Below are 26,000 nucleotides of genomic sequence, written 5' to 3'. Positions count from 1 at the left end.
GGGGCAGTTCAATGGCACTCGCAGGGTCTTTTGCCCATGGGATGGCTGTATCCCCTCTACCCAACACCCTCTATGCAGGGAACCACTTCTCCCCCAGTGATCCAGGGTATCCTCAGACCCTGCTGCATCCTCCTGGGACTCCACCTTGCTTCCCTACCTGAGAACCGCTCAACTTGCCAGGCTTGACTCTGGCGATGTCGTAGGTCTCCAAAACTTCAAACTCTGCACTCTGCTGTTTATAAAAACCTGGCAGTATTGAAACCCTCTCCTTGTTTCCAATCAATGGGTGTGGGGAACAATTTTCTTGTGCAGTCCCCTGTGCATGTTTTCACTTTTTTTTTTTTCACTTTCTCTCTTTCATTCTCTGTTGCTACTCTCTCCCCCATCAGTACTCCTCCCTCCTCTACTGTGCCCCTGGCTCTTTTCTCCTACAAATCAACTCTCCACAGTTCCTACCTACCATGGGTCATTTTTTTCTATTTGTAGATAGGCAGCTTTGTTCTCTAAGACTTCCAGTCAATTTCTTGGGTGTTCAGAATGACTTGATATTTATCTGTGTTTGAGGGAGGAGACAAGCTTAGGGTTGCCCTACTCCTCTGTCATCTTAACCCCCTCTCTTCTAGATGTCACTTTCTATCCTTTTTCTCATGATACTCTCTAGGTGTAGGCAAAGATTAAGCAGCTCCATGGCTGTAGAGGGAGGACTGCTTGTCCACATACTGCCTTTGTATCTGCCCTGCCCACCTTGTCTGGACATTGAGTGTCCTCTCCCAGTGGCTAAAGAGGTGTGGCTGCCTTACTTGCTTTCCCTAGAGTTAAACTAGTTCCTGCTGATGGCAGTTGTGTTTTGGATTTGCTATTTGCCTTCACTGGTCAGGTTGCCACACACTGGAATATCCTCCTCTCAATCCCAAGCTTCTTTTAGTCCATTCAGTTCTCTTGCACATCCTGTTCCTTTCACAAGCACACAGAGGAGCACACAGTGGGATCCTTGTCTGCCAACACAGGCTGAGGGTATCAGGAGAACCATGTGAGGACCTCTTAGCAGGCATGTGGGACTGTTCTTGTACCATACAGAGGATGGCAGGAGAGAACACCACTTGAGTAATTTCATATAACTTTCCATCTTCCTGGGTTTTCCATCTGAGATTTTTATCATCTCTAAAAATAGCCCATAAAAAGGCCTAGGGGGATGGGGTGCTGTGAGGATGGGGTGCTGCATTCCCTCTCAGGGCTCAGACATTATAGTAACTTAGTCTCTGCTTAAAGATTTAGTCTCCTTTTCAATTTTGGAGAATCTACTCTGATATTATATTCTGTATCTCCCTATGCTATTTCTTAAAGTAAAATTCATCTTTAGACCTTCAAGCTTTGCTCTTAAAATTTTAAATTTAGAAATTCCTTTTCAATTGATCTTGGACCAGACTGCAAGACTATTGAATTGCCATAGATCTTGAGCTTCAGAATGGGAGAGTCATTTCCCTAATTCTAGGCTGGCTCTGTCTGCCCCAATGGCCAGGGGATGCTAAATCACCTGATTAGATACCTACACAGAACTAAGGATGATCAGGAATGCAAATACATTACTTTAAAATTCCACTAATATTACCCTATTTCAAAAGGGTATGCCTTGTGTTGGTATAGACACAATACAATTTAGTTCAATTCATTTAACAAATATTTCTTACAAGACTATTATGTTCCAGGAAATGGGCCAAATATACAATGGCAAATGGTCAGGGTCACTATCCTAATGGAGCTTACATTCTAGTAGGAGATACTGACCACAGCTAAGTAAACATATAAATAAATAATTAAATATTGGGAGAGATAAGCAGAATTGTTCAACAAGTAACCCCAGCAGTTCATTCCTGATAACCTGGCAAGGAATTAACTGAGGAAAGTGTCCCCCTGGCAATGGGAGGGACAACTCCCAATCTCCTCTGATAATCCCCATTGGGGCAGGGCTCCTCAGACAGCTGGAGTTTTCCAGCATCTACCTAAAGAACTCACACCTCAGTTCAGACTGCCTGGTGCCCAAGTCAAAGGCTTTACCCCACACTGCTGTCTAGCCAGTAAAAGGGAAAATAGAGGAATGGGGCTTCCACAGGGGCTGAAACAACAAAGGACTCATGAATCTAATGACTTCCCTACCTTTGAATGCCAGCTGGCATCAAGTGATGTCTCCTATACCACATGAGCCTTTTACATAATAGCTTTGAAATAAAGAAATAGGGTAATGTGATAGAAAATAACTGAAGGCGGAGACTATAGCCAAGAGAAGAAAAGTCCATGGGGGTTTGCTGATAAGCCACATTTAAATGCAGAACTAAAAGATTAGAAGGAGCAAGTCATGCAAACAGTAAAAAGAAAGTATGCCAACCCAAAGGAATAGGTAGTGGCACAGCCAGAGATGGGAACAAACTTGTCTTCTTGGAACCCAGAGTTGACATATGGTTAGGAGCAAAGTGATAAGAGGTGAAGTTGGGGCCTCAGATTAGGAACAGACAAAATCAGGCAGGTTGTTTTTGTTTGTTTGTCCCTTCCACCCTCCAAGTGCAACCCGAAGCCATAGAAATGAGGTAGACAGATGGGCTAATCTGATAAAATTCTTTTAGAAACCCCCTCGGCGTCTGTATAAGGAAGAGTGGAATTATGAATAGAAGGTGGAAGACCTGATTGGCATTTTCAGTGCAGGTTTGAGGTGATGTTGGTCAGGACCAGGTTGGAGAATGATAGGCTGATTCTAGATCCATCTGGGAGTTGATAGAGGTGGAAATAAGGGGCATCAAGGAGCCTTCTCAGGTTTTGGCTTGGACAACTAGGTGGATGATGCTGTAGGTTAGGGAGATGAGAAATACTGGGGGAGAGAGAAGTTTAAAAGCACGGGGGTGGTGTGGGATCAGGATGTTTTGGAATGCCATCATTGAGATGACCCTTGTACATCTGTGTGCTGGGGAGACCTTGTATGAGGGAGCTCTTCTCAACTACAATTTCTATTGGCCCCTGCACATAAGCAGTAGCCCACCCTACTTGGGCATTGATGGTCCCTTTCTATCACACTGCTCTCTACTATTTGACAGCAAGTTAGTGGGCAGTTTGCACAGATGGCATCTCTTCCCATGACCTCTCCTGAGCTTGGCCACCACTTTCAGATTATCGCCAACATTTTTCCTTTGTCTGCCTAAGAGTGATCCATCATCTGGCTTCCAACCTGGCAGGCAGGAAGACCCTGTGACTTCAGGCCTTTACCCGAAAACAAAGGCAAATGGCAGAAATATAAATTGAAAGCCATTCTTCACCATCTGGAAGCTAGTTTCCTGCCATCCAGGAGGCAAAGGGCTAGGGGTTGGCTCACCAACTGCCCTGCATTGCCTGGATGAGCTGCCAGCAGAGGACTAATCTAGGGCTTTTCTCCTTGTCTCCTTCCAGGATCTGGGAGAGGGAGCAGTAATGTGATAGAGGTGATAAAGAAGAATTGCTACACACATTTTATTTATTAGTTTCCTCCTGCCAGGAATTCCATCAGAAGACTCTCCCCTCCCTTTATATGATCCCCTTTTACACTTATGATCACAGTGACCCAATGGGCCCATTCAGCTGTGTCGGGAAATGTGTTACTAATTACTCTTTGATTATTTCCTTGACGAATGCTTTCCTTTTTGAAAAATATATTTGCTGAGCGTCAGCAGGTTCAAGGAACAAAAGTCCATGTTAATGACATGGTACTACACCTGACAGGCCAGGCCCTGCTCTCTTGGAGTTCACACTCTAGTAGGAGTCAGGCAATAGAGAAATGAGTAAGCCAACAAGCTAATAAAGATAATCCCAGATACTGATGACTGTTATTAAGAAAATAAGGCAACAAAATGCAATGGAGATGTGTGTCAAATTATTTAGGGGAGATAGCAGAGAAGTTGCTGAGGAGGTGATAGTTTAATTGAGAAGGAATTAGTGAGCACAACTCTGGGTAAAGTGTGTTCCAAGTCATGGATCAGCAAGGACAGAACTCTCCAGATGAAGTTAGATTGAGAACAATGAAGGCAGTGTGGCTGCAGCCTGCTGAATGGTAAAGATTGCAGTCTGTGGTCTGGTCAGAGCCCCAGACAGGCATCACATCTTGACTCCCCAAATGTTCTCAGGGCACTCTAATTAACACAAGATTAGGCCAATAGAAAGCATAAAAGACTGGGGATGGAATTGAACCAGATTTAAATGAAATTTGGTGAGAACCCAGTTAGGTCCAAATAGCAAGTTATAAAGTCACTCTTCCTTGCTTCATGTTACACTTCAGCTTCACCAGTCAGCTTGCTGCCACCTGCACACACCTGCAGTGCTCTTGGTGCCCCTTGCTTGGGAAGTCTTCCTTCTCCACCTCTCTGGCTAGCTCCTCCTCACCCTTGAACACTTCTCTCAAGTCACCATCTCCAGAAGCACCTCTCCTTGAGTCATGACAACCAAAAATGTTTCCAGACATTACCAAAAGTTTTGGTGGGGGCATGAGGGGATCTCCCCAAGCTGAGAATCCCCCTACCCCCAATATACCTTTTTCTCTTATTAGGGAGAGAGGGAAGGCAAGAAGAAGCAAAATATTGGGAAATACAGCAGCCTACATCAAATTTTGTTCCATTATTACAAAGTACCCCTGGGTTAAATCCACCTTAAATTAGTGCATCCTGCAGTATTTCAAGGGCACAAAAGGCACAAGTAATGAAAAATCAGAGAAAGAGTGAGACCAGGAGACCCACTGAGGAATTAAGGCTCTATTTTTGTACCTATCACTCTAACAACACTGTTGAACTTCAGGTTGGTGAGGTCAGGGCTAAAAAATATTATTACTTTTTAATTACTATTTATTACTGTCTACTATTTTTTGCATACTGGTTGGTTCAGTGACCTCAAAAATAACTGGACTTTGCTGACTGGACTTAATAACATTTTTGTGTTTATAACTCTTGCCAATCCATATTCTGGGCAGATACTTTTCACCCCCACTCAGAGAAGTGGGACAATACCCCAGAAGCCACTGTAAGTGTTATCTAGAGGACACAGAGACTGAGAAACTGTAATCAAAACACAAGTATGGATAAAAGTTCCAGGGTTCTGCCCGTGACGATTGAGTTGGATAAGGCAAGGCATTTAATTCAAGCCTGGCGTGTATTCCTAGGAATAGGACTGTGTATAGGCTAAGCTGTTCACTTCCTCCTTCAGATTCCCTGGAGAATACATTCTTGTTCAGACAAAGGTACCTGAGTCTTCTGGGAAGTGCCACCTTTGGACCTCTGAACAAAATATGACAGGCTTGTTAACACTGGAATGTTGGCAGGTTTTTCTCTGGGTCCCCAGTCTGTCTTTTTTTGTGTTCATTCCACATCTAGGCTTTCCTCTTCTCCAAGACTTTAAGGTCATTTGCCTTTTCCTCACCATTCTGGCCCTCAAAAACCAATTGCAGGAAGAACTTCCTGATGCCCATTCCATAAGGAATTAAGGGCTGCTAATGGCTAAATATATTGTCCCTTTCAAATGAACCTACAAATTATTCTCCCATACTAGAATTTATCAACTGGGGGAGGAGGACAAATTCCTTTCCTTTTCTTTTGTTTCTATTTTTTTTTTTTACATCTACATGATATCAGCAATGTTTCATCTCTCTGTAAGATCCTGCTATGTTACAAAATCATAATTAATAGTTATAGGCTGTTCCACACTGTAGCCACTAATCAATTGTGCCTATTGACTAAATGAAATGTGGCTAGTCTGAATCGAGGTGGTCTGTGAGTACAAATAAAAATTGGGATTTGAAGAATTAGTGTGAGAAACTGCAAAGTAACTCATGAACAATTTTTGTATCGATTACATATTAAAATAATATTTTCAATAATATATTAATATTAATCAATTATATAATATGTATTAGGTTATATTATATTACTATGCTACTAATACAGTAATATTAATTAATTATAACACATTAATATATTAATTAATTATTGATATAATAATAGGTTAAATAAAATATATAATAAAATTAATTTTTCCCATTTGCTTTTACTTTTTATGTAGTTACTAGAAAATTTGAAGTTACATATATGGTTTGCATCTTATTTCTATCAGACAATGATGATATAGAGATTTGTACACCATAAAAGTACTTTTATAGTCATTTAATTTAATCCATTAGGGGATTGATCATTATTCCATTTTACAAAAAAAAAAAATGAAACTTAGGTTAGTCATTTATTCTTGATCACAGCTAGCAGTAAAAATAGATACTGAGTCAGCTAACTACAAAAACTACCTCCTGTGGTAAAATCCAAGGACAACATCATCTTTTTTTTTTTTAAAGATTTTATTTATTTATTTGGCAGAGAGAGAGAGAGTGCACAAGCAAGGGGAGCAGGAGAGGGAGAAGCAGGCTCCCCAGTGAGCAGGGAGCCCGACTCAGGGCTTGATCCCAGAACTCTGACCTGAGCCGAAGACAGATGCTTAACCAACTGAGCCAACCCACATCATCTTTTTTGATAAAAGACTGGACTTGAGGTTCAGACAAACAAACTTCAACACAAAGCTCTCTTTTCTAAAACTTTATATTTCCCTTTAAGCAGTTTTTCATGTTTTAAGTTGGAAAAGCAAAGGCAGATAGAAGGGTCAGGAAATCTCATTGCTCTGGGGGTTCAGACTTCTTCATTCCTGGTAAATGATACTGTAGGACAATAAAAAATAGTATTGGTAAAGAAGACTCCATTGTAACACCCCCCCCCCCCCAAAAAAAGAAAAAAAAATTAAGTCCGCTTTTCAGGGAAGAAAATTAACTGAGCTGATTACCTGGTTATTTTGCCTCAAACACTTCTTCCCAAGCTTTGCGTAGACATTAATTACTCACACCTTACATTCTGCTGTTACAGAATATGAGTGGAGACGTGCTCTGCTTTTCTTCCCCAGAACACCTGTTACCTCCTCCCTACAACAGAGATGAAAATACGATTAGGTTATTGTCATCCTATCCCTAAAATTATTGGCATGCAGTCCTGCATTCTGGTCAGAACTTGTGATGCCTTGTCCCCTTATAATGGGTGAGCCCAGAATGTGGGGCAGCAAAAAGGCTGGGCTTGGCTCAGTAGAGTAAATTCTCTGTTATGAGAGGTACTTAGACTTTAGATAGAATTGCTTTGGATCAAATTTTGTATATCTTCCAATCCCAAGAGCCAATAATTTTATGGCAAAGAAATTCTGCAGAGGAAAGAAACCCTTTAGAAACTCTTTCCAGTTAGTGGCCAAACCCATTCCCCATTCCCTCCGCCTCTTGCCACTGCTGTTGACGTGACCATCTTCACTGCTGGTGAGGTGTCTCTTCCTGGTTCCATAATAATTGTGTCTCAAAGGCTGAAGACAAATGCAGCAACTCAGTCTGATAAACAAATAGTCCTGATAATGGAGCTCAGTGGAGATAGCTGTCCTGGGAAATATTTAGCTGTTGAATGTAATTTCAAAGGTCAGTAAATATGCCAAGTGAATGCAGTCTGAAGCTGAACACACACTGAGAGCAAAGTGAGGGACTAGATTGTTTTCCCACCTCCCTTGCTAAAAGAGTTTAACAGTCTACCTCCAAGTTAACATTTTATTTCTATATTTTTTGCCGTAGGCTAGCACCCTTTCCCCCCTGTTTCTTTCTTTTTTTAATAATTGAAGATTTTTGTTGCAGCATGGCAGGAACAATAATCACACAGCCTTTATTTACATTATTTTATTTGTCACAGACGTTTGGGTCTAGAAAATTTCCAGGGACCAAGGAGTTAGCTGGGTGTCTGTTTTCCCCTTAATTTGAAGTCCTCTGTACTCAGCCCCACACTAGGTTCTGTGGCATGTTAACAAGACAGAGACACCATCTGCCTTGCTTGAAGAGTCTTGGTGTAGTTGGGGAGAAATGAACAGGGGAATTTATGAACAGCACAGCATAAATGTGGGGAAAGAGGGGTATATGCAATGCTTTACCTGTACTACAGTCTTCTACATTGATTCTCAAGCTCTGGCATTTCACTGCTCCCATTTAATTCTCTCCTTAGGCACCCACACCAAGGGATTCAGGGGTCATCTCAAATAAATGACTCTACTGTGGAACTCTAAACCTGAACTTGTTCTTAATCCTCAGGCTCACATTTCCTCTTGGAATTCCTACCAAAACCTTAAAACTAACATATCTAAAAATCGAAATTATCTCCACTTCCCATAATCAAAACTATAATCCAGGTACATATATTACTGTTACACAGACTCTGCCTGGGTTTATACCTCACTAGATATGTGTACTTGGACAGGCCATGTATCTATCCTCCCTGAAGCTTAGTTTCATCATATGTAAATTTGATTACTAACATCTGTCAGACTTGTCTCTCCTTTGATCCTTATACTAAGAAACCAATGGAAAAATAATAAAAATGGTTAAATCAGGGGAAAATATCAAGAATCACTAATACTATTGTGAGAATAGTTTGGGTACACATTCTCTTTTGTTCATATAGCATTTGCACCCCCTAACTGGTCTCCCCATTTCTATCAGCTCTATCACATTTCAACTCCTATTTATACCATTCCTATGCTGAGGTAAGCACATAAAATTCATCCTGAATTCTTAGTTTCAGCTTTACATCCAAGTATCAGACTGAGCCTAACCTGTGCCAGATTTTGGGTTCAGATATGTTTCAGCATATATCTGAAAATGCTCCAGCCAATCATAATCTTATTTATTTGTAGGAAGCTGAGGAGTATTTTGGGAGAGAATTTACCAAGAAGAGAGGATTGGGCAGACAAGTCTGACTGTCACAAAGCCTGAATTATGAGAGAAGAGGAGGTATTCTGAACACAGTATCATGATCATCACACAAAACCTGCCCCAGCCACATTGCTCAGATCTATGTCTGCTCTTCAGTAGAGAGAGAGATGGCTGTCTAGCCAGAGACAGAAACAGCTGGGTCTGTAAGCATCGCTGGAACAGTGGGGCTCAGGCACAAGGAATCCCATAGTAGTAAGGACATTGGCATTCCGTTGGAAATCCTCCCACAGTATATACCATGAAGTGGGGAGGTCCATCTTTCCCTTCCTCCACCTCCCACACACTTTTTCATAGTTCATGGGTGGATATTATAGGGCTCTCATGTGAGCTTTGGTGAGATCACCCATTTGAAAACTACACATCAGTGGTAGTGCCTGGTGGGATACCTCATTGGAGACCCTACTGGAAATTGGAGTCAGAGTATCAGAAAACCTTCCCATAGGCGCTTATGAGGTTACCCCATAAACCTGCAGAAACTCTTGAGGTGACCCTGCAGCAGCAAGAGTTGACCATGAAAGTCAGTGAAATTCAAGTTTTTATTCCTAAAGGGGCTCCAAAATTAGAGAAGTTTGAATCCCACAATTAGAGAAATTTGGGTTATTTTTATGTGTCCCTCAAAATGCCCAGAAATTCCCACATACAAATAAATTTAGTTTGAATATGATGACCTCCCCATACATTAGCCAAATAAATGTTGAAAGAGCTCCAAATCTCTGGTGTCACATCAACATTTCATGTGGCCCATTTTGAAGTTGCATGGAAAACTGTTCCCTTCATAAATACCTAAATAACTAAACACACACACACACACACACACACAATACATACATATACACACAAAGGAAAAAGAAAATTTTCCCAGGTAGCTTGCCATGGTATATAAAATAAGCACACTTGGGACTGCTCTTGTCTAAAGAATATATTCATAAAGATCTTTTTATTTACTAGTCTTACATTTCATTAGGCAGTTAATTTGAAAGATTACTTAATTTTTATCTCAGAAAAACAAAGAAGGGGTCTATAATTCTGGTCTTGGAGACAGATTTCAGCTGGAGAAGATTGGACTAGGTCCCATTAGAAGGTAGAAAGTAACAAATGGCCATGGGCCTCAATGAGGCAGCACAAGCACCTTACACTTATGGGCAAAAGGGGTGTAGGAAGGAAGAGTGGACATAGAAAGTGGTCATGATTTAGAAGCTACTAGGTAGTAGCAAATATTTGCTCATCCTCAAAAGAAGCCTGGGTGTTAGATCTTATCATCACCATTTTATGGAGGAAACAACTTTTAAAACTAAGGCTGAGATGAGATGAGCAGCATTCAGACACTTAGTAGGAGAATAAACTAGAATGTGAACTTTGAGATGATTGGATCCAAAGGCTGTGCCAGCCTCATCACCCTTGTGCCATGCCAGGAATGTCAATGTTTCCCTTTGATCCTCAGAAGAATCTGAGATATTGTCTCTATTCACTGATAAAAAAGATGCAGATAATTTAAGTTACTTAACTTACTTCATATTGCCAGAAACTGTCAAAGCTTATATTGATATCATTTCCGACCTAAAAATCTCAGTTCTTTCTCTTCTTCAAAACTTGGCTATAGATAGAACCTGGTGGGGATCATCAGGCTGTTCCCTCAGAAAACAGCACCACATCCACAGCAATCATTGCTACTGGGAAAAATTCAGTGAATATTCTGTTAAATAAGAGCTCCATGGCTGCTTTGCTTGCTGCATTCTGATTTTATGAGGTGAAAGAACGAAGCTTAACATTTTATCTAAGGAATATATTGTATAACCAGAGGGACAAAACTACTTAGTTTGCCACCAACCATTCCCCTGTGAGAGGATTAAAATCCATTTTAGGGTACCTTGAGACATTGCTTATGGTGGGGAGAGGGGTGATTAATGGCTATAATCACTGGTTCAAAGATCTCTGCTTTTGTCTTGAGCTTAAGCCAAGAACACCAAGGTAAGCATATTCTGCTAAATAATTCAAACACTTGGAGCTTTTCCTGCTGCCTTCTCCATTTGAAAGCAATGTCCCTGACCACCCTTTAGTCCCCATTAGTGGTGCTGAACTGTGAGTCATATCCTCGGCAGAGGAAAAAGTTTTATTGAGTCATGCGCACCCCCTGCAAGTTGAGTGCTTGCATTTATGAACAGCTGGTGGGCTACAAAGTCAAATTCTTGACTTTCCTCAAATCAGATATACTAAGCTCTAGGAGGCTAAAGAATAAACATCTAAAGATTTGAGTTCCTACTGGTCTTTCCTCTTAATAAAATAGAACAAATAGAGCTCTCCACCTCTTAATAAAAAAATATAAATGTTCACCACAATGAGCACCACTAAAATTTTATATAGGAAAAATTGTTTTGAGGGTATTAGAAGCCAATTTCAGTTATGCTGCTGACTTTGAGTGAGTCATGAGTTGTTGGACATCAGTGTGGGATTTCAGTCCAACCGACCTCAAGAATCCAAGTTGAAACTAGTGATGTAAAGCACTTTGAAAAGAATAATGTTAATACATCTGTCTATCCATGGTTACATCGTAGTTTTATCAAAGCTTTTTTGCATCATTGGTCACACTAGATTATCATATCATATCTCTGGATAGAAAGGGTCATATGAGCACTGTTTCTCATGGACAAGAATGGACAACTTACACCAGAGAGGTTAAGTCTAGATTCACTGATTGTCCAAACAAGCCAAATAGTATACTGGATTTATAACAACAGTCTTGGATTGCAGAATAAACACTAATGGATTATAAGTCAGAAAACCTGGATTCCAGCCTCATTTCCAACAATTATAGTCATATGATCTTGGGAAAAAGCCCTTAACATATGAATCTCAGTTGGCTCCGATTCAGGCCAGAAATAGTGCTAAGGACTGGGGTAGAACAGTAAACAAGAAGTTGTAGTCTTTTCCTTTACCGAGCTCATAGCCCAGAGGGGAAAATAGGTAAATAATTACAGTACAGTACAGATAGTCAATATGTTATGGGAACATATAGCAGAAGAACCTCATCTAGACAGGACTTCAGGAAAGATCTTCCTGAAGAAATGTGATGTTTAAGCTGGACCTAAATGTTAACTAGGAATTAGCTGGGCAAAGTATGAAGGAAGGAGCAAGTGAGTGTTTGATAAGGAAAGAACCTGTGTCAAGTGTCTGAAGCCAGAGAAGACATAGCTGTTCAAAGTATCATTTTCTCCACACTGGTTCCATCCATTTCAGACACAGAGCCAGTCCTAACAAAGGTAGCCAGGGTTTTCATAGATCTTCCCACTATCTTATGGAATTTGAATTTACTCTTCCAGCTTCCAGCCTAGAAGCTGCTGAACTTGGAGTAAATCCTCAGGTTGCCCTTGAGACAAATTACTGTCACTCAGACCTTTAGCCTATTCAGTTTGCCTGGGTTTCAACCTTCATTTCATGATTTGCACTGAATTCAGCAGGAGCACATAATTCAGTTTTGAAAAACCTATTGTTTATGACTGACAACACCTTTCCCTAAGACTCCTAATATTTCCTTATATTGCCTCAAATCTTCCAAATTCAATACAAATTCCTAAGGCCTAAAACCACTTAGGTCTCAATGCTTGACATTTATCCTCAATCCATCCCCTCAGATGAAGAAAGCTATATCTAATGGACTTGTTTGTACCCATCCCTAGCATTTACTGTCCTGGATTTGGAAGGCTGTTCTCTTAAGGAGTTTTCTCTGTGCTCTTTAGGCATGTTGATTATCAGAACTTCCCAGTCCAGAAGGATTTCCCAGAATATACTGCAGTCAAGCTCTTGTATTACCTAAAGCTGGAACATTGTGGGAAAAAGTACCACCTGAAAAAACCTTGAAACACATGTCTTAATTTTCACAAAGTTAAACAACCATTATCAACCTATGTTTGCACATATGTGTACCTAAATTCACACATGTGAACACCTCTACTTAATAAATCCCAGTGATATCAGTAAGGCTCACAATGCAACTACAGACAAGAATGACTTAGAGCAATTCCTAGTTGCAATCAAAAATTAATTAGACTAGTATTCCATGCAGTAAATATCTTTGTATAGAATGACATTTAAACTCTCCATGAGGCTTAGAAAAGGTAACTATAACCAATCACCTTCTGAAAATTCTATTAGCAGAAAGCAAATAAGATGTTCTAAAATTAATGAATCCATCAACTGAGGTGAAACTTTTCAAAAACCTATCATGTCAGAGAGCAATTAATTGGATCTTTTTCAGAGCTTTAACTCATTGCCGATGAATGCCTGAAGAATTTTAATTAAAATAAAGTAGTGTAGGGTCTAGTGTCAAGAAGAGTGAACTCAGGAGCAGAATTTGTTCTCATTCTGATTTGGTCACTAATGTGCTGTGTGACATAGATTGTCAGGATCCCTCTCTGTTCCTGAATTTCTTCATTGTAAAGTGGAGTTAATTAACACCTGCCCTGCCTAACATACAGGGTAGTTTTGAGAATAAAAATAAATAATGGATGATGTTGGCAATTTAGACAATTGTCTATATAAAGGGAAGTTGGAGTTCTCGGCATTTGGATGATTTACAGGGTGAGCAGGAACAATATCAGTCCTTTTCTAGAAATAAGGATTGATGGTTTTGTTTTGAGTAAGTAAAGACAGTCTTGATAACTCCACTGAACACATTCTTTTTCTTAGTGTCCATTAGGTTAATGTAGCTTAGCAAGTAATCACACATGGCTGTTGGTCACAGAATTTCCCTGGTGTATTCAATCTCCTCCATGTCTGATTTTCTGGTCTTCTAAATGTCAGATCCATCCCAATGGTAAATTGAACATCTTAGAAAAAAAATATTTCTTGTCTCATGGTACAGAAGTTAATAGCCTTGCAGCAAAGGCCAATGCTCTATTTCTTTTTTATAGAAAAACAACAGCTTTTCCCTCTGAAAGAACTGGGTAACAGTGATTAAAACACAGCGTTGGTGTTTGGGTTTTAATCCTTATTCTCTTACTTTTGTGAAACCATAACCAAATTATTCAGCTTCTCCAAAGTTTTGTTTTCTTTTGTAAAAAAATGAGGGAAAGCATAGCTGTCTCACAATGATGATCTGAATATTATATATGATAATTTATGTAGAGATCTTAGCCCCATGCCAGGCACAAAATTAATGCTGAATAAATGGTAGTTATAAATACATGAGTTCCTACACAAATTAGTCTGGCAGTTCTCTGATAACACTGAATGTATGAGTAAAGTGCTTTCCTAAATTAGTAACATCTGAATTCTTTTTAAAAATAAATATTGTTTCATTGCATTTAAGGATATATAGAGAATGCAGAAGGCTGGGCAAGCATTGCTTACTTGATGTCCTCAAGGGAACATTGTTAAAGGTTAAAGAATAGGTCAAAATGTTTGCAACTAATAGATAAGCTTTGGAAATGATTCCAAGAGGAGTCACTTCTCTGAAACCTCCATCTATAGACCATAGTTATAGGTTTATGCCACTCCACTGAAAATTATTGAGCATCTATTATGGCACTACCAGACACTGAAGATAATATTGTTAGCTGCCATTGATTATGTGATTATATGTGCTAGGCATCATGCTTAAGGCTATCCATGCTTTATTTTAATTCCCACCAAAGCCACCATGAGATGTGTCTGTCTTATCTGGGAGTCCAAACACTTAATCATTATGCCTCCCCTGATTTTCCCTTCTACTAGCCCACTATCTGGTCTGGAAGTGTACATGGAAATCAGTATTGGAGGCCCAGAGAAACATAATGAGTAAGAAAGAGAGTACCACAACCTTAAAGCATCCATACTCTCTCAGATAATTTCCACCCGCCTATGGGAATCCTACTGGGAGTCCCAACCTCATGCTTTCCCCTACTCCACACACCCAGCTTCCCTACCCCAGTTCAGTCACCTAATTCCAAGTACTGCCTGAGGGCTGGGACTGGCACTTCTCACCATATCCTGAGAGCATTACCCACCTGAATTTGATTTAGGAGTGTTTCTTTTGGACATTCTCAGTTGTCTTAAATCAATCCCAGCTTTGAGACATGCCATTCCTTTTCTGCCTACAACTTAGTTTGGGGTGTCTGGTTATTTTACCTTCCTTACCTAGAACTCCATCTCTATCTAATCCTCCAGTTGGTGTCTCCATACTGCTTCTGCCCTAACTCTTGGTCCTCCCTTTGATTACATTGGAATCTTATTCATGTTTTTATTCTCCTCTAAGCAACTAAGATTGATGTATGAAACATAAAAAGGAGGGAGGAAGTGTGAAAAAAAGAAAGCCTTGGATGTCATGCACTGTGCTTTGAGTAGTATTTTCTATGAAATTCCTTTCTTCCTTATTGTTCTCACTTCAGACCTTGAAACATGAGGCACAAGGAACAAAAGTTTTCTTTACTCCAAGTTCTTAACTCTAGCTAATCCATAAGATCAGATATGTTGAGGGATTTCAGATTATCTGTCTGTTTTCCTTCTAATTTTGATCTTTTTTTCTTTTCTTTTAGTAAACTCGTCTCAAAAATATACCTTCAGAACACTTTCCTCCATCGAACGTATTTCTTCATTGGTCTGTGGTACCTATTCTGCTCTTTGTTGTAGCCCAAATCCCAGTGTCTTAATGTATAGAATTGTTCTCCTTACTGGACTCAAATTACGCCTAGAACAAGGAGGAATTAGAAACAGACAACAACATCAAGTGTTACTAATTTTGAAAGATTTTATGAAAGAATGTGTCCTTCTAGTGATCAGATTCTCCCCTGATAATTTTTCACATGTATGTCAGTAGCAGTGTTAAGTACTTTAAGCAAAGTGTTCTTCCTTTTTCATAGATTCTGAGCTCATAGAACTTAACAAATTATTACAATTTGAATAAAATTATTTAATTTAAAATACTATGTGATAATTCTTTAAATATATTCTATTAATGCAAATATGCACGCATAGTTCAGTGGGCATATGTTTTCATTTTGGAAATAAGTTGTTTCTAAGAGCCAATATGAAACAATAGAATGAAAATTCTCTGTGATGACTCCATTTCCAGACTGTTTTCGTGCTAGTGTATTTCTCACAAAGCTTGCTCAAAAATGATCCCTCTGATAGAATAAGAGATGAAGATGGCCTTCCCAAGGATTATCTGAGATTTTAATATGGGAACAATAACTTTATTTTCCAGAGTATCTCTTGACTCACACTCTTGATATTCCAGCCAACAATAGGAGAATTGTAGAATGTCCTTCAGAGACCTCTTTGTCCAACATCCTCATTGGAAAATTGAGAAACACAGATCCAAGGAAGGGAAGTTAAAGACATTTACTCAAAATAACATGTTAATGGAAGAAATAAAGTCTTCTAAACCTGTGAAGCATTATGAAATTAAATGCAGTTGCTCTAATTATCAAAATCATTATGAATTAATATATTGACTCATTCATTAAACATTACTGAATGTTTGATGTTCTAGGTGCTGGGGAATACAAATTCATGCTTGACCAATAGAGTATGAAAGAAATGGCATAACGCCATTGCTCAATCTAGTCTAAGAGGTCTGGCAGCTTCTGCTTTGCCTGCTGGAAGTGCTTACCAACAATGAAAGAAGTACTACTATCCTGACACCCCCATGCTGTAAGAAGTCCAGACCACACAGAAAGACCCTGTGTTGATACTGTAGTTAACAGCCCCATTTGAGCTCTCAGCCAACAGTCAGCATCTGACTACCACCCATGTATGTGATCATATTTGAAGTCCAGTCCGTATGATCCTTCATAAGACTCCAGCTCCAGTGATTATCTGCATGAGAAAGTCCAAGGGAGAGCTTCATAAGAAAATCCACTCACAGAATCATAGGAAAAAATATAAGTTGTTGTTTAAACCACTAACTTTGGTATAGTTGCTATACAGTAACAGGTAATCACAAGAGTAGGTGAGGAAGAAATAATTTAACGATTTTAAACAAGAGAATGATGATAAATTCAGTTTATAACTGAAGATTTTGACTAGGTAGGGCCCTAAGGATCAGAATCTTTTGATGGTAGGAGATAAACACTCTATCCCCTGGTCTCATCACACATTCAAGTTTAGTTGGAATTTGAGGGCTGCTGGATGGAACTGAGTGAAATCCCTCCTCTCATGTACAAATTTTATGTGTTACTTAGATTCAAAAGAGTCTCCTAGGGAAAAAATGTACCAGGCCCCTTACACATGACTTTCGACCTGTGACTGATAAAATATCAGATTCCAATTCTGGTAACAGGCTATTAATGTAGCATCCAGTGATCCCTGCTTCCTAGTATTCACGCCCCTGTGTAAGTCCATACCTTATTGGAGAGGGGTGACCCACTGAGCCAATACAATATTGCAGAATGTCCATGTGCAATGTCTGAAACTGTTTTGAATGACATTTAAACTTTTGGCTTTGCCCTTCCTTCGGTCACTCATGCTGGAGGAAGCCAATGACCATGTTGTAAGGATCCTCCAAAAACCCCATGGAAAAACCCATGTTGTACCCTTGCTCCTACCAAGAGCCAGCACAAATATAGCATGTTAGTGAGTCATTTTGGAAGTGGATATTTCAACCCTAGTGAAACCTCAGATGACTGTAGCTTGTCCAATGTCTTAATGAACCTTTATCTGAAGTTCAGCAGTGATTTTAGGTTGATTTCTTTTAGCTAACTCCAATAATTTAAAGACCATTTGAAATTATTTCTAGTCTTCCTACATTACTTAAATTCAATGGAAATTAAGTAATTTTTCTTTAATTTCTAGTATCATATATTTTATGTGTAGAAGACAATATATATAACATGTATATGATTAAAAGAATATTTTTAAAAGTTCAAATACATTTAAAATACATATAACTACATATAACTACTAATTTAAAATATATATAATGACTGTTTAAAAATATATGAGTACTAATATATTTGAATTGTCCTTTGTCCATATTCCAATAATTTTCTTCTCCCTTCATTCAGATGTAACTATTTGGAATTCTGAATTTATCATTCCCTTCCTTTAATATAGTTTTATTATGTATATACTATACCTAAATGATATATTGTTCACTTATTTTGTTTTTGATCTTTTAAATAATGAAATTGCACATTATATAATCTTCTTTATTTTGATCTTTTCTCCAAACATTATATCTTTGAGATTAACCATACTGATGCTTTTAACTGTGATTCCCTCATTTTCACTGCTGTAATGTATTACCTTTCTTATGCAAACCACAAAATATTTATCCAGTCTCTGTTAATGGACATTTGGCTTGTTTTTAGTTTTTTGCCCCTGTAAATAAGGATGCTGTGAACATTCCTGTATATGCTACTTGCCATACATATGCAAGCTGTATACTCCTAGCAGTGGGATGATTAATTGTATCAGAGTATAAGATAATGCAAGTTTTCCTAAGAAGTTATATCAATTTACACTACTACCAGCAAAAATACAGAGCACTCATTGCTTCAAATCCTCACCAAAATTTTGGGAAATTAAACTTTCTTTGTTTTTTTTAACTTGGAAAGTGATTATATATATTTTTTCTATTTTAATTTTTTATTTAAATTAAAATTAGTTCACATATAATGTATTATTAGTTTCAAGGGAAGAATTTAATGATTCATCAGTTGCATATAATAACCAGTGCTCATTACATCAAGTGTCCTCCTAATGCCCATAACCCAATTACCTCATCCCCCCACCCACTTCCCCTCCAGCAATCTTCAGTTTGTTTCATAGAGTTAAGTGTCTCTTGTGGTTTTCCTCCCTCTCTGTTTTTATCTTATTTTTTCCCTCCCTTCCCCAATGTTCATCTGTTTTGTTTCTTAAATTCCACATGAAATCATATGGTCTTTGTCTTTCTCTGACTGACTTACTTTGCTTAGCATAATACCGTCTAATTCCATCCACGTCGTTGCAAATGGCAAGATTTCATTCTTTTTTGATGACTGGGTAATATTTCATGGTGTGTGTGTGTGTGTGTGTGTATACACACTACACTACATTTTATCTATTCATCTGTCAATGGACATCTGGGCTCTTTCCGTATTTTGGCTATTGTTGATAATGCTGCTCTAAACATCATGGTGCATGTGCCCCTTCAAATTACTATTTTTGTATCTTTTGGGTAAATATCTATGTTATTAATTGATTTATATATTTGTGTGCCCAAGTTGAAGGCATAAATATTTACAATTGTTTGATCTTCTTGTTGGAAAGACACCTCTATTATGATATAGTGCCCTTCTTCATCTCTTGTTACAGTCTTTGATTTACTCCGGCTTTCTTTTAGCATGATAGATGGTTCTCCATCCCCTCACTTCCCATCTGCGGTTATCTTTAGGTCCAAAATCAGTCTCTTATAGGCAGCATATAGATAGTTTGTTTTTTTTTTTATCCATTCTGCTACCCTATGTCTTTTGATTGGAGCATTTAGTACATTTATATTCAGAGTGATTATCGATAGATATGAATTTAGTGCCCAAGTGTGTTACCTATAAAGTTGGTGTTTCTGGAGATGTTCTCTGTTCTGTTCTAGTCTTTGTTGCTTTTGGTCTTTCTTTTCCACTCAAAGAGTCCCCCTTAATATTTCTTGCATGGCTGGTTTAGTGGCCATGAACTCCTTTAGTTTTTGTGTCTGGGAAGCTCTTTATCTCTTCTTCTATTCTGAATGATAACCTTGCTGGATAATGTATTCTTGGCTGCATATTTTTCCCATTCAGCATGTTGACTATATCCTGTCACTGTCTTCTGGCCTGCCAAGTTTCTGTGGACAGATCTGTTGCAAACCTGATTTGTCTTCCCTTGTAGGTTAAGGACATTTTTCCCTTGCTGCATTCAGGATTCTTTCCTTGTCTGTGTATTTTGTGAATTTGACCTTAATGCCTTGGCCGTGGCCAGTTTTTGTTGAATTTGATGTGAGTTCTCTGTGTCTCTTGGATTTCAGTGTCTTTCTCTCTCTCTTCTTCTGGGACAATATGAATGTTGTTATGCCTTTCTGGGATGATATGAATGTTATTATGCTTCTATGACCGAATGTTATTATACTACACAGAGCTGCTGAGTTCTCTAAGTGTGCATTTGTGATCCAATACTTTTCTTTCCCTCTTCTTTTCGGCTTCATTATTTTCCATAATTTTATCTTCTGTATCATTCATTCCTCTGCTTTGCTTATCCTCATTGTCATTGCATTCAGTCAGCTTTGCATCTTGGTTATAGCATTTTTCGTTTCAGCCTTACTAGTTTTTAGGTCTTTTATCTCTGGTAAGGGACTCCTTGGTGTCCTCTATGCTTTTCTCAAGTCCAGCTAGTATCTTTATGATTGTTGTTTTAAATTCTGGTTCACACATATCACTTATGTCTATCTTGATTAGATCTCTGGCCGTGACCTCCTCTTGTTCTTTTTTGGGTGGTGAATTCCTCCATCTTGGCATTTTGTCTAGGTCTCTGTCTTCTGTGTGTTAGGAAAGCCTATTGTGTTTCCTTCTCCTGAGAATAATGGCTATATTAAGAAGGGGTCATACACTGTCCAGGAACTGATGCTTCAGGAAATGTTTCTGATATATGCAGTGTGCACTCTGCTGTTGTGTTTTGGATACTCTTTCCCTTAGGTCAGTCCACTGCAGATTTTCTCCTTGCTGCAATGGGGAATGTTTGGATCTTGTCCACTGTGTGGCAAGTTTTAACTAGGTGTGTTTTGGTCTACTTGTTAGAAAGGGTTAGATCATATTTCTTCTAGAGCTGAAGCTTTGCAGCCCTCTATAATCAGTAGACTTGGTGCATGCAGGGGGTTTGTGCTGGTCTTCTGAGGGAAGGGCCTGCAGCTGCTCTGACTCTCAGGCACACTCGCCCTAATTCTGAAGCACCTGCAGAGTGCAGGGTAACGGGGCTTAGTGTAAGCAGCTAAAGTCTCCACTATGGTTGCTGTGCTGCTCACTGAGTCTGTCAGTGCTGATGGGTGGGGGTAAAAATGGTATCAGCCAGATCTCTCCTTCCCAGAGAGGGGCGTTCATGCCTATTGCTGTTAGGGAAGCCCTCACAGAAGAGAGAATAATCTCCCCTCATTTGTCCCAGGCTTCCTTCAGATCCCTGCCTTCACCCTGTGTCTGAGCCATCTGCCCACCCAGAGGCAAAATGCTTCTGTGTTTTATCTCTGGCACGCTGGCTGGGTTTCAAAACTTCAAATTTTAGGGACCTGACAGGGCATGGACCTGCACTGATCCTCTGGGGGAGAGTCTCCGCATGCTGTGGTCGGTGCCGGCTTGTCCCAAAAGGACAATTGCACAAATGCACAGGGGCTTGGAGTTTATGGTAAATGATGGCAAAAAGCCAGTGTTCAGGTTAGGTGCCCTCAGCAGGTGTCTCTGCTCATATGCTAATGAATGGGGCAGCCCAGTGATGCCTGCAGGCTGTTTTGTCCCTGGAGAGGCAGTGCCACCTCTCCCAAATGCACTCCACGAAGGGGAACTTTCTCTCCACGTGTAACCCAGGGGATCCTCAGACCATGCTGTCCACTCCTGGGCCTCTGCCCTCCTTCTCCACAGGAGCACCTCTACGCCTACCAGGCTCCACCCAGCAATGGTGCAGACTTCTAAAACTTCAGGCTTTGAGCTCCGCTGCTTGTAAAAACTTGGAATTATTAGCCCCTCTTATTTTCCTTGTCAGTGGTTTTGGGGAAGTGGTTTTCTGGTGCAGTGCCTTGCACCCTGCTACCTTTCTTTCTTTCTCTCTCTTTCTTTCTCCTCTCCCTCAGGGATCCCCCCCCTCGGCAGCACCCGTGATTCTTTTCTCCCCCAAATCATGGCTCCACACCTCCTACCTTCCATGATGTGGCCTCTTTTCTCCCTCTAGTTGTGCAGTTTGTTCTCTCAGTCCTCAGATTGATTTCCTGGGTGTTCAGAATGATTTGATATTTATCTAGCTGTGTTCCAGGGACAAAGCAATCATAGGGTCCCCCTACTACTCCACCATCTTTAATCTGGTTCCCTGGCTTGCCTTTTAACTTACACTATCACTCCATGCTTCCTTCACACCTTGCCACAATACTGAAGCAGCAGCTCTGAACCATTGTTCCACTCTTTGTTTCAATTCTTTCTTTTCCCTCAACTAATACTTTGTACTCACCAGTATTTCAAATTTCTATGCCCACTGATTTTTACTTATTAATTTGTCTTTATTTACTCATACAACACAAAGTTTAAAGAAATTCATATATATGCTTATAGGGGTTAGTTCTTGACAGATGGCTCAAAAATACACTTTTGACATTTTCCTTGACAATCAATGCCACTATTATTTTTTAAATTATGTACGTCAGCATTTCTGCCATAGGGCTGCCTTCCTTGCCTTAAGTGTTTAAAACACAGTATTTGGCAAAAGCTGGGGAAAGTTCAAACTTCACCTGTTCCTCAGGAAAATGCTGGCCTCTTAATGGGAAAGAGGCAACATCTGTGGCAATTCCCAGCCTTTGATGGGAAGTTTCCCTCCCATGGCAGGAATCTCCTCAAATCCATGCCAATCCCCATGACCCCTGTTCAGGCTCCACATTCCTGTTACTGATTTCAGTGCCCCTCCTTCAAATTTTCTTATAAAAGCCCAGTCTTCTCTGACCTGACAAACCATTGCAAATCCCTGCAAGACGGGTGAGTAGAAACTGAGAGAAGATGAGACACATGACAGGAATTATACTGTACATACTTGGGGGAAGGTACAGGAGGATCCCTGTCAGAAACACAGGAGCTCTGGTCTCAGCACAGGCAAGCTTGTTAGTTCTCAGGGGGTAGGAGGGCCACAGATTTCCAGTTCTTCCCAGAGCTATACAAAGGGATAGATGTCAATGGAAAGAAAAGGAAGAGGAGTGGCATCTCTGCATGCCCTCTCTCCAATCATGCTTTCCTTAGTGATCTCTGATTGCTTCCTCAGATCATAGACACGATGCTGCCTCCCATGGCCCTCTCCAGCCTGTCCTGGATGCTGCTTTCCTGCCTGATGTTCCTGGCTCGGGTCCAAGGTGAGCTTTTGCTGTTCCTAGCACTGGGTCCTTGTGAATGCTCAGGGCCAAGAAGAAGAGGAAGGCCCTCGTGGTAAAGTGGTGACACATATCCTCACACAAAGAAACTGCCTATAACTTGTCCATCATTACTCCTTCCTTCAGGGTAACTAGGGGTGGCCAGCATCACCGTGGTCCACTAGCACTGCAAGGAGGTCATTTCCATTTTGTCCCAGCACTCTAATTTGTGTTGGTAGGTGAAAGAGGAAAAGTGTGAAGGGTCAGTAATGAGATACAGGGAAGGAAAATGAGGACCAGGTGCAAGAATGGTCAACCTAGAGTGGGGAAGGGTTGGACTTTGAAGGGGAAGGATGAAAAGAAAAGAGAAGCTTCCTCATTTAGTGGGGTTGGTTCAAGATCAAGAAATCTTAGAAGTGGGGCGCCTGGGTGGCTCAGTTGTTAAGCATCTGCCTTCAGCTCAGGTCATGATCCCAGGTCCTGGGATTGAGCCCTGCGTCGGGCTCCCTGCCCCGTGGGAAGCCTGCTTCTCTCCCTCCCACTCCCCCTGCTTGTGTTCCCTCTCTCGCTGTGTCTCTGTCGAATAAATAAAATCTTTAAAAAAAAAAAAAAGTTCATAAAAAAATCTTAAAAGTGTTGGCAATGGGGAGAGGCAGTCACGACTTTGCCATCACTTCCCAAGCACTGGCCTCATACATATTCCCCTAGGTCACCTCCCTACCCTGATCCCCACTCTCCTATTTACCTCTCCCTTCTCTTTTATTTCCTCCCACCCTAGGTGAAGACTCCCAGAAGGATGTGCCCGCTCCACGGATCAGCTGTCCCAAAGGCTCCAAGGCTTATGCCTCCCACTGCTATGCCTTGTTTATGACACCAAAATCCTGGATGGATGCAGATGTGAGTACTTGGATTTCAGTTAGGGGTTTTAAGGGAAAGTACGTAAGAGACCTGAGGGGGGTCAGTTCCATTCTCCAGAATTTCTTGGGGGCAAGACTGAGCACCCACATCTTTTGCATATATACCCCTTCTCCCCTACCTCTGCCTACCCTCCCCCCAATGATGTCTCAGACTCCCCCTGAGTCTCTCGCTTCCCCACACAGATGGCCTGCCAGAAGAGGTCCTCAGGACACCTCGTGTCTGTGCTCAGTGGGTCTGAGGCAAACTTTGTGGCCTCCCTAGTCAAGAACAGTGCGAACACCTACTCAAATATCTGGATTGGGCTCCATGACCCCACAGAGGTATGAACTCATCTTCTCTTCATAACCTCTCAAGATGCTATTGCCCCCCCAAGCCCATTCCCTGTCCCCTGTGCCTGCCCAGTAAATGCCTTAAAGAGCCCTGGAGCTCAGAGATCCAGGAGGACATGAGGGGGAAAGGCAGGGCTCTGTAGCGGCTCACCAGCTGAGTTTTGTGGAAGTCCCTTGTCTCCAGCTGAAGTTAATCTGCCTCCTGTCATGCTTGTACACAATTTGCACATGAGGCCTTGTAATTCAGTTCTCTGAGCTTCACAGAGTCTGCACATATTGTGCTGAGGGAATCCTAAGTGAAGATAGGATCCATTTTTGCTCTATAGAACAGACACTGTCTTTGAGGTTCAGGTGGTAATTACAAATGCACCACTAATTGCTGTTTAGTCAGCAACATGTTACTCTGGGTGGTTCTGTAGGTCTTTGTGATTACTGGTTTGGAATTTGCCAATAAAAGGAAGGAGCTGGGAAGAGTTTCCCAGAGGAGAGCTCTGGCTCCAGGGAAGCATCTAGATGAGCAGAGCAAATTTGGTGATGCTGGGGAGGGGTTCATGCAAGGAGAACTCTCATGGCTATTCAACCTCACCACACTCCATCTTCTATAGGGCTGTGAGCCCAATGCAGGTGGATGGGAGTGGAGTAGCAATGATGTGCTGAATTACTTTGCCTGGGAGAGAGACCCCTCCACCATCACAAACCCTGGCTATTGTGGGAGTCTGTCAAGTAGCACAGGTAAGTAAGAGAGGAGCTACTTTCTGCCCAGACTTTTCCATCCTCTTTTTCTCCATTTCTCGGCATGACCTTCAGAGAATCCTGCTGAGCTAGGAAGTATAGTGTTGGTTTGTCTTCCCCCATCCCTTGTCATCTCTCCTTTTTGAGTCTCCTTCCTCTGGAACAGGACACTGATGAGGATGAGGGAGAGGCTTTGGATCCTAGGGCAGGATCTGGGATGCCTCTCACGTGGGTTCAAGAGCTCCACCAGCCACATCTACCTGAGCTCCTTTGTCTCTCTAGGATATCTGAGATGGAAAGATTACAACTGTTCTGTGAAGCTACCCTATGTCTGCAAGTTCAAGGACTAAGTCTGGGGAGACATGAGGAACCTGAGTTTTGCATGCAACTCATCATGGACATGGGACCAAGTGTGAAGACCCACCCTGGAAGGGAATAATTTCAAACCTCACCACTTCATTCTCACCTTTCTTCCTTCCTGCTCATTTATCTTCCTGTTCTTTTGTTGTATTACATGACCTGAAATCTTAGAATGCAATAATAAACATTTTGCTCCATTTCATGTGCTTTTGTGCTCCTGTCTCATAGCTAGACTCTGAATAAGAACCAGGTGTGGGAGGAATTCTGGGTCTTGTCCCTGTCCTATGTTATCCATTCCCCCAGCGAAAACATTTAAATGTCCATCCGTCCATCCCTACCAGTGTGTCTGTGATTAGTGTGTAGTCCAGGTTCATTTACATATGTGTTGTGTACAGAAAAAGACATTGCTCTCCCACACACTCTATTGCACATTCCTCCTGTTTGTGGCACAAAAAGCCTTAGTGGTGTCTGCTGTTTTTATTTTATTTTATTTTATTTTATTTTTAAAGATTTTATTTATTTGTCAGAGAGAGACATAGCGAGAGAGGGAACACAAGCAGGGGGAGTGGGAGAGGGAGAAGCAGGCTCCCCGCAGAGCAGGGAGCCCGATGCGGGACTCGATCCCAGGACCGTGGGATCATGACCTGAGCTGAAGGCAGTCGCTTAACCAACTGAGCCACCCAGGCACCCTGTCTGCTGTTTTTAGAACAGCACTTCTGAAATCATTTGCTATGAATGATCAATTTTTTTTCTTTAATTTGTAATCTACTTTGGACGATGACTTTTATAAAATACAGTAAAAAACGAATTATTTGGATTC

General features: G+C 40.7%; 1 protein-coding gene across 1 annotated transcript; it reads left to right on the top strand.

Annotated features, from left to right (window-relative positions):
• The first annotated feature begins 22,768 nt into the window (after nucleotides 1-22,768).
• On the top strand, nucleotides 22,769-25,212 carry LOC123850473 (regenerating islet-derived protein 3-gamma-like). Its single transcript, XM_045883747.3, has 5 exons — nucleotides 22,769-22,844; nucleotides 23,620-23,738; nucleotides 23,942-24,079; nucleotides 24,694-24,820; nucleotides 25,103-25,212. The coding sequence occupies exons 1-5, from the start codon at nucleotides 22,769-22,771 to the stop codon at nucleotides 25,168-25,170; spliced, it is 528 nt and encodes a 175-aa protein (XP_045739703.2). The 3' UTR covers nucleotides 25,171-25,212.
• Nucleotides 25,213-26,000: the final 788 nt, after the last annotated feature.

Source organism: Mirounga angustirostris, unplaced genomic scaffold (genome assembly GCF_029215605.1).
Source record: "Mirounga angustirostris isolate CCGP_5_RB_7025 unplaced genomic scaffold, mMirAng1.0.hap1 SCAF_10, whole genome shotgun sequence".
In the NCBI taxonomy this organism is placed as follows: Eukaryota; Metazoa; Chordata; class Mammalia; order Carnivora; family Phocidae; genus Mirounga; species Mirounga angustirostris.
This window is presented reverse-complemented; position numbering and strand designations above follow the sequence as displayed.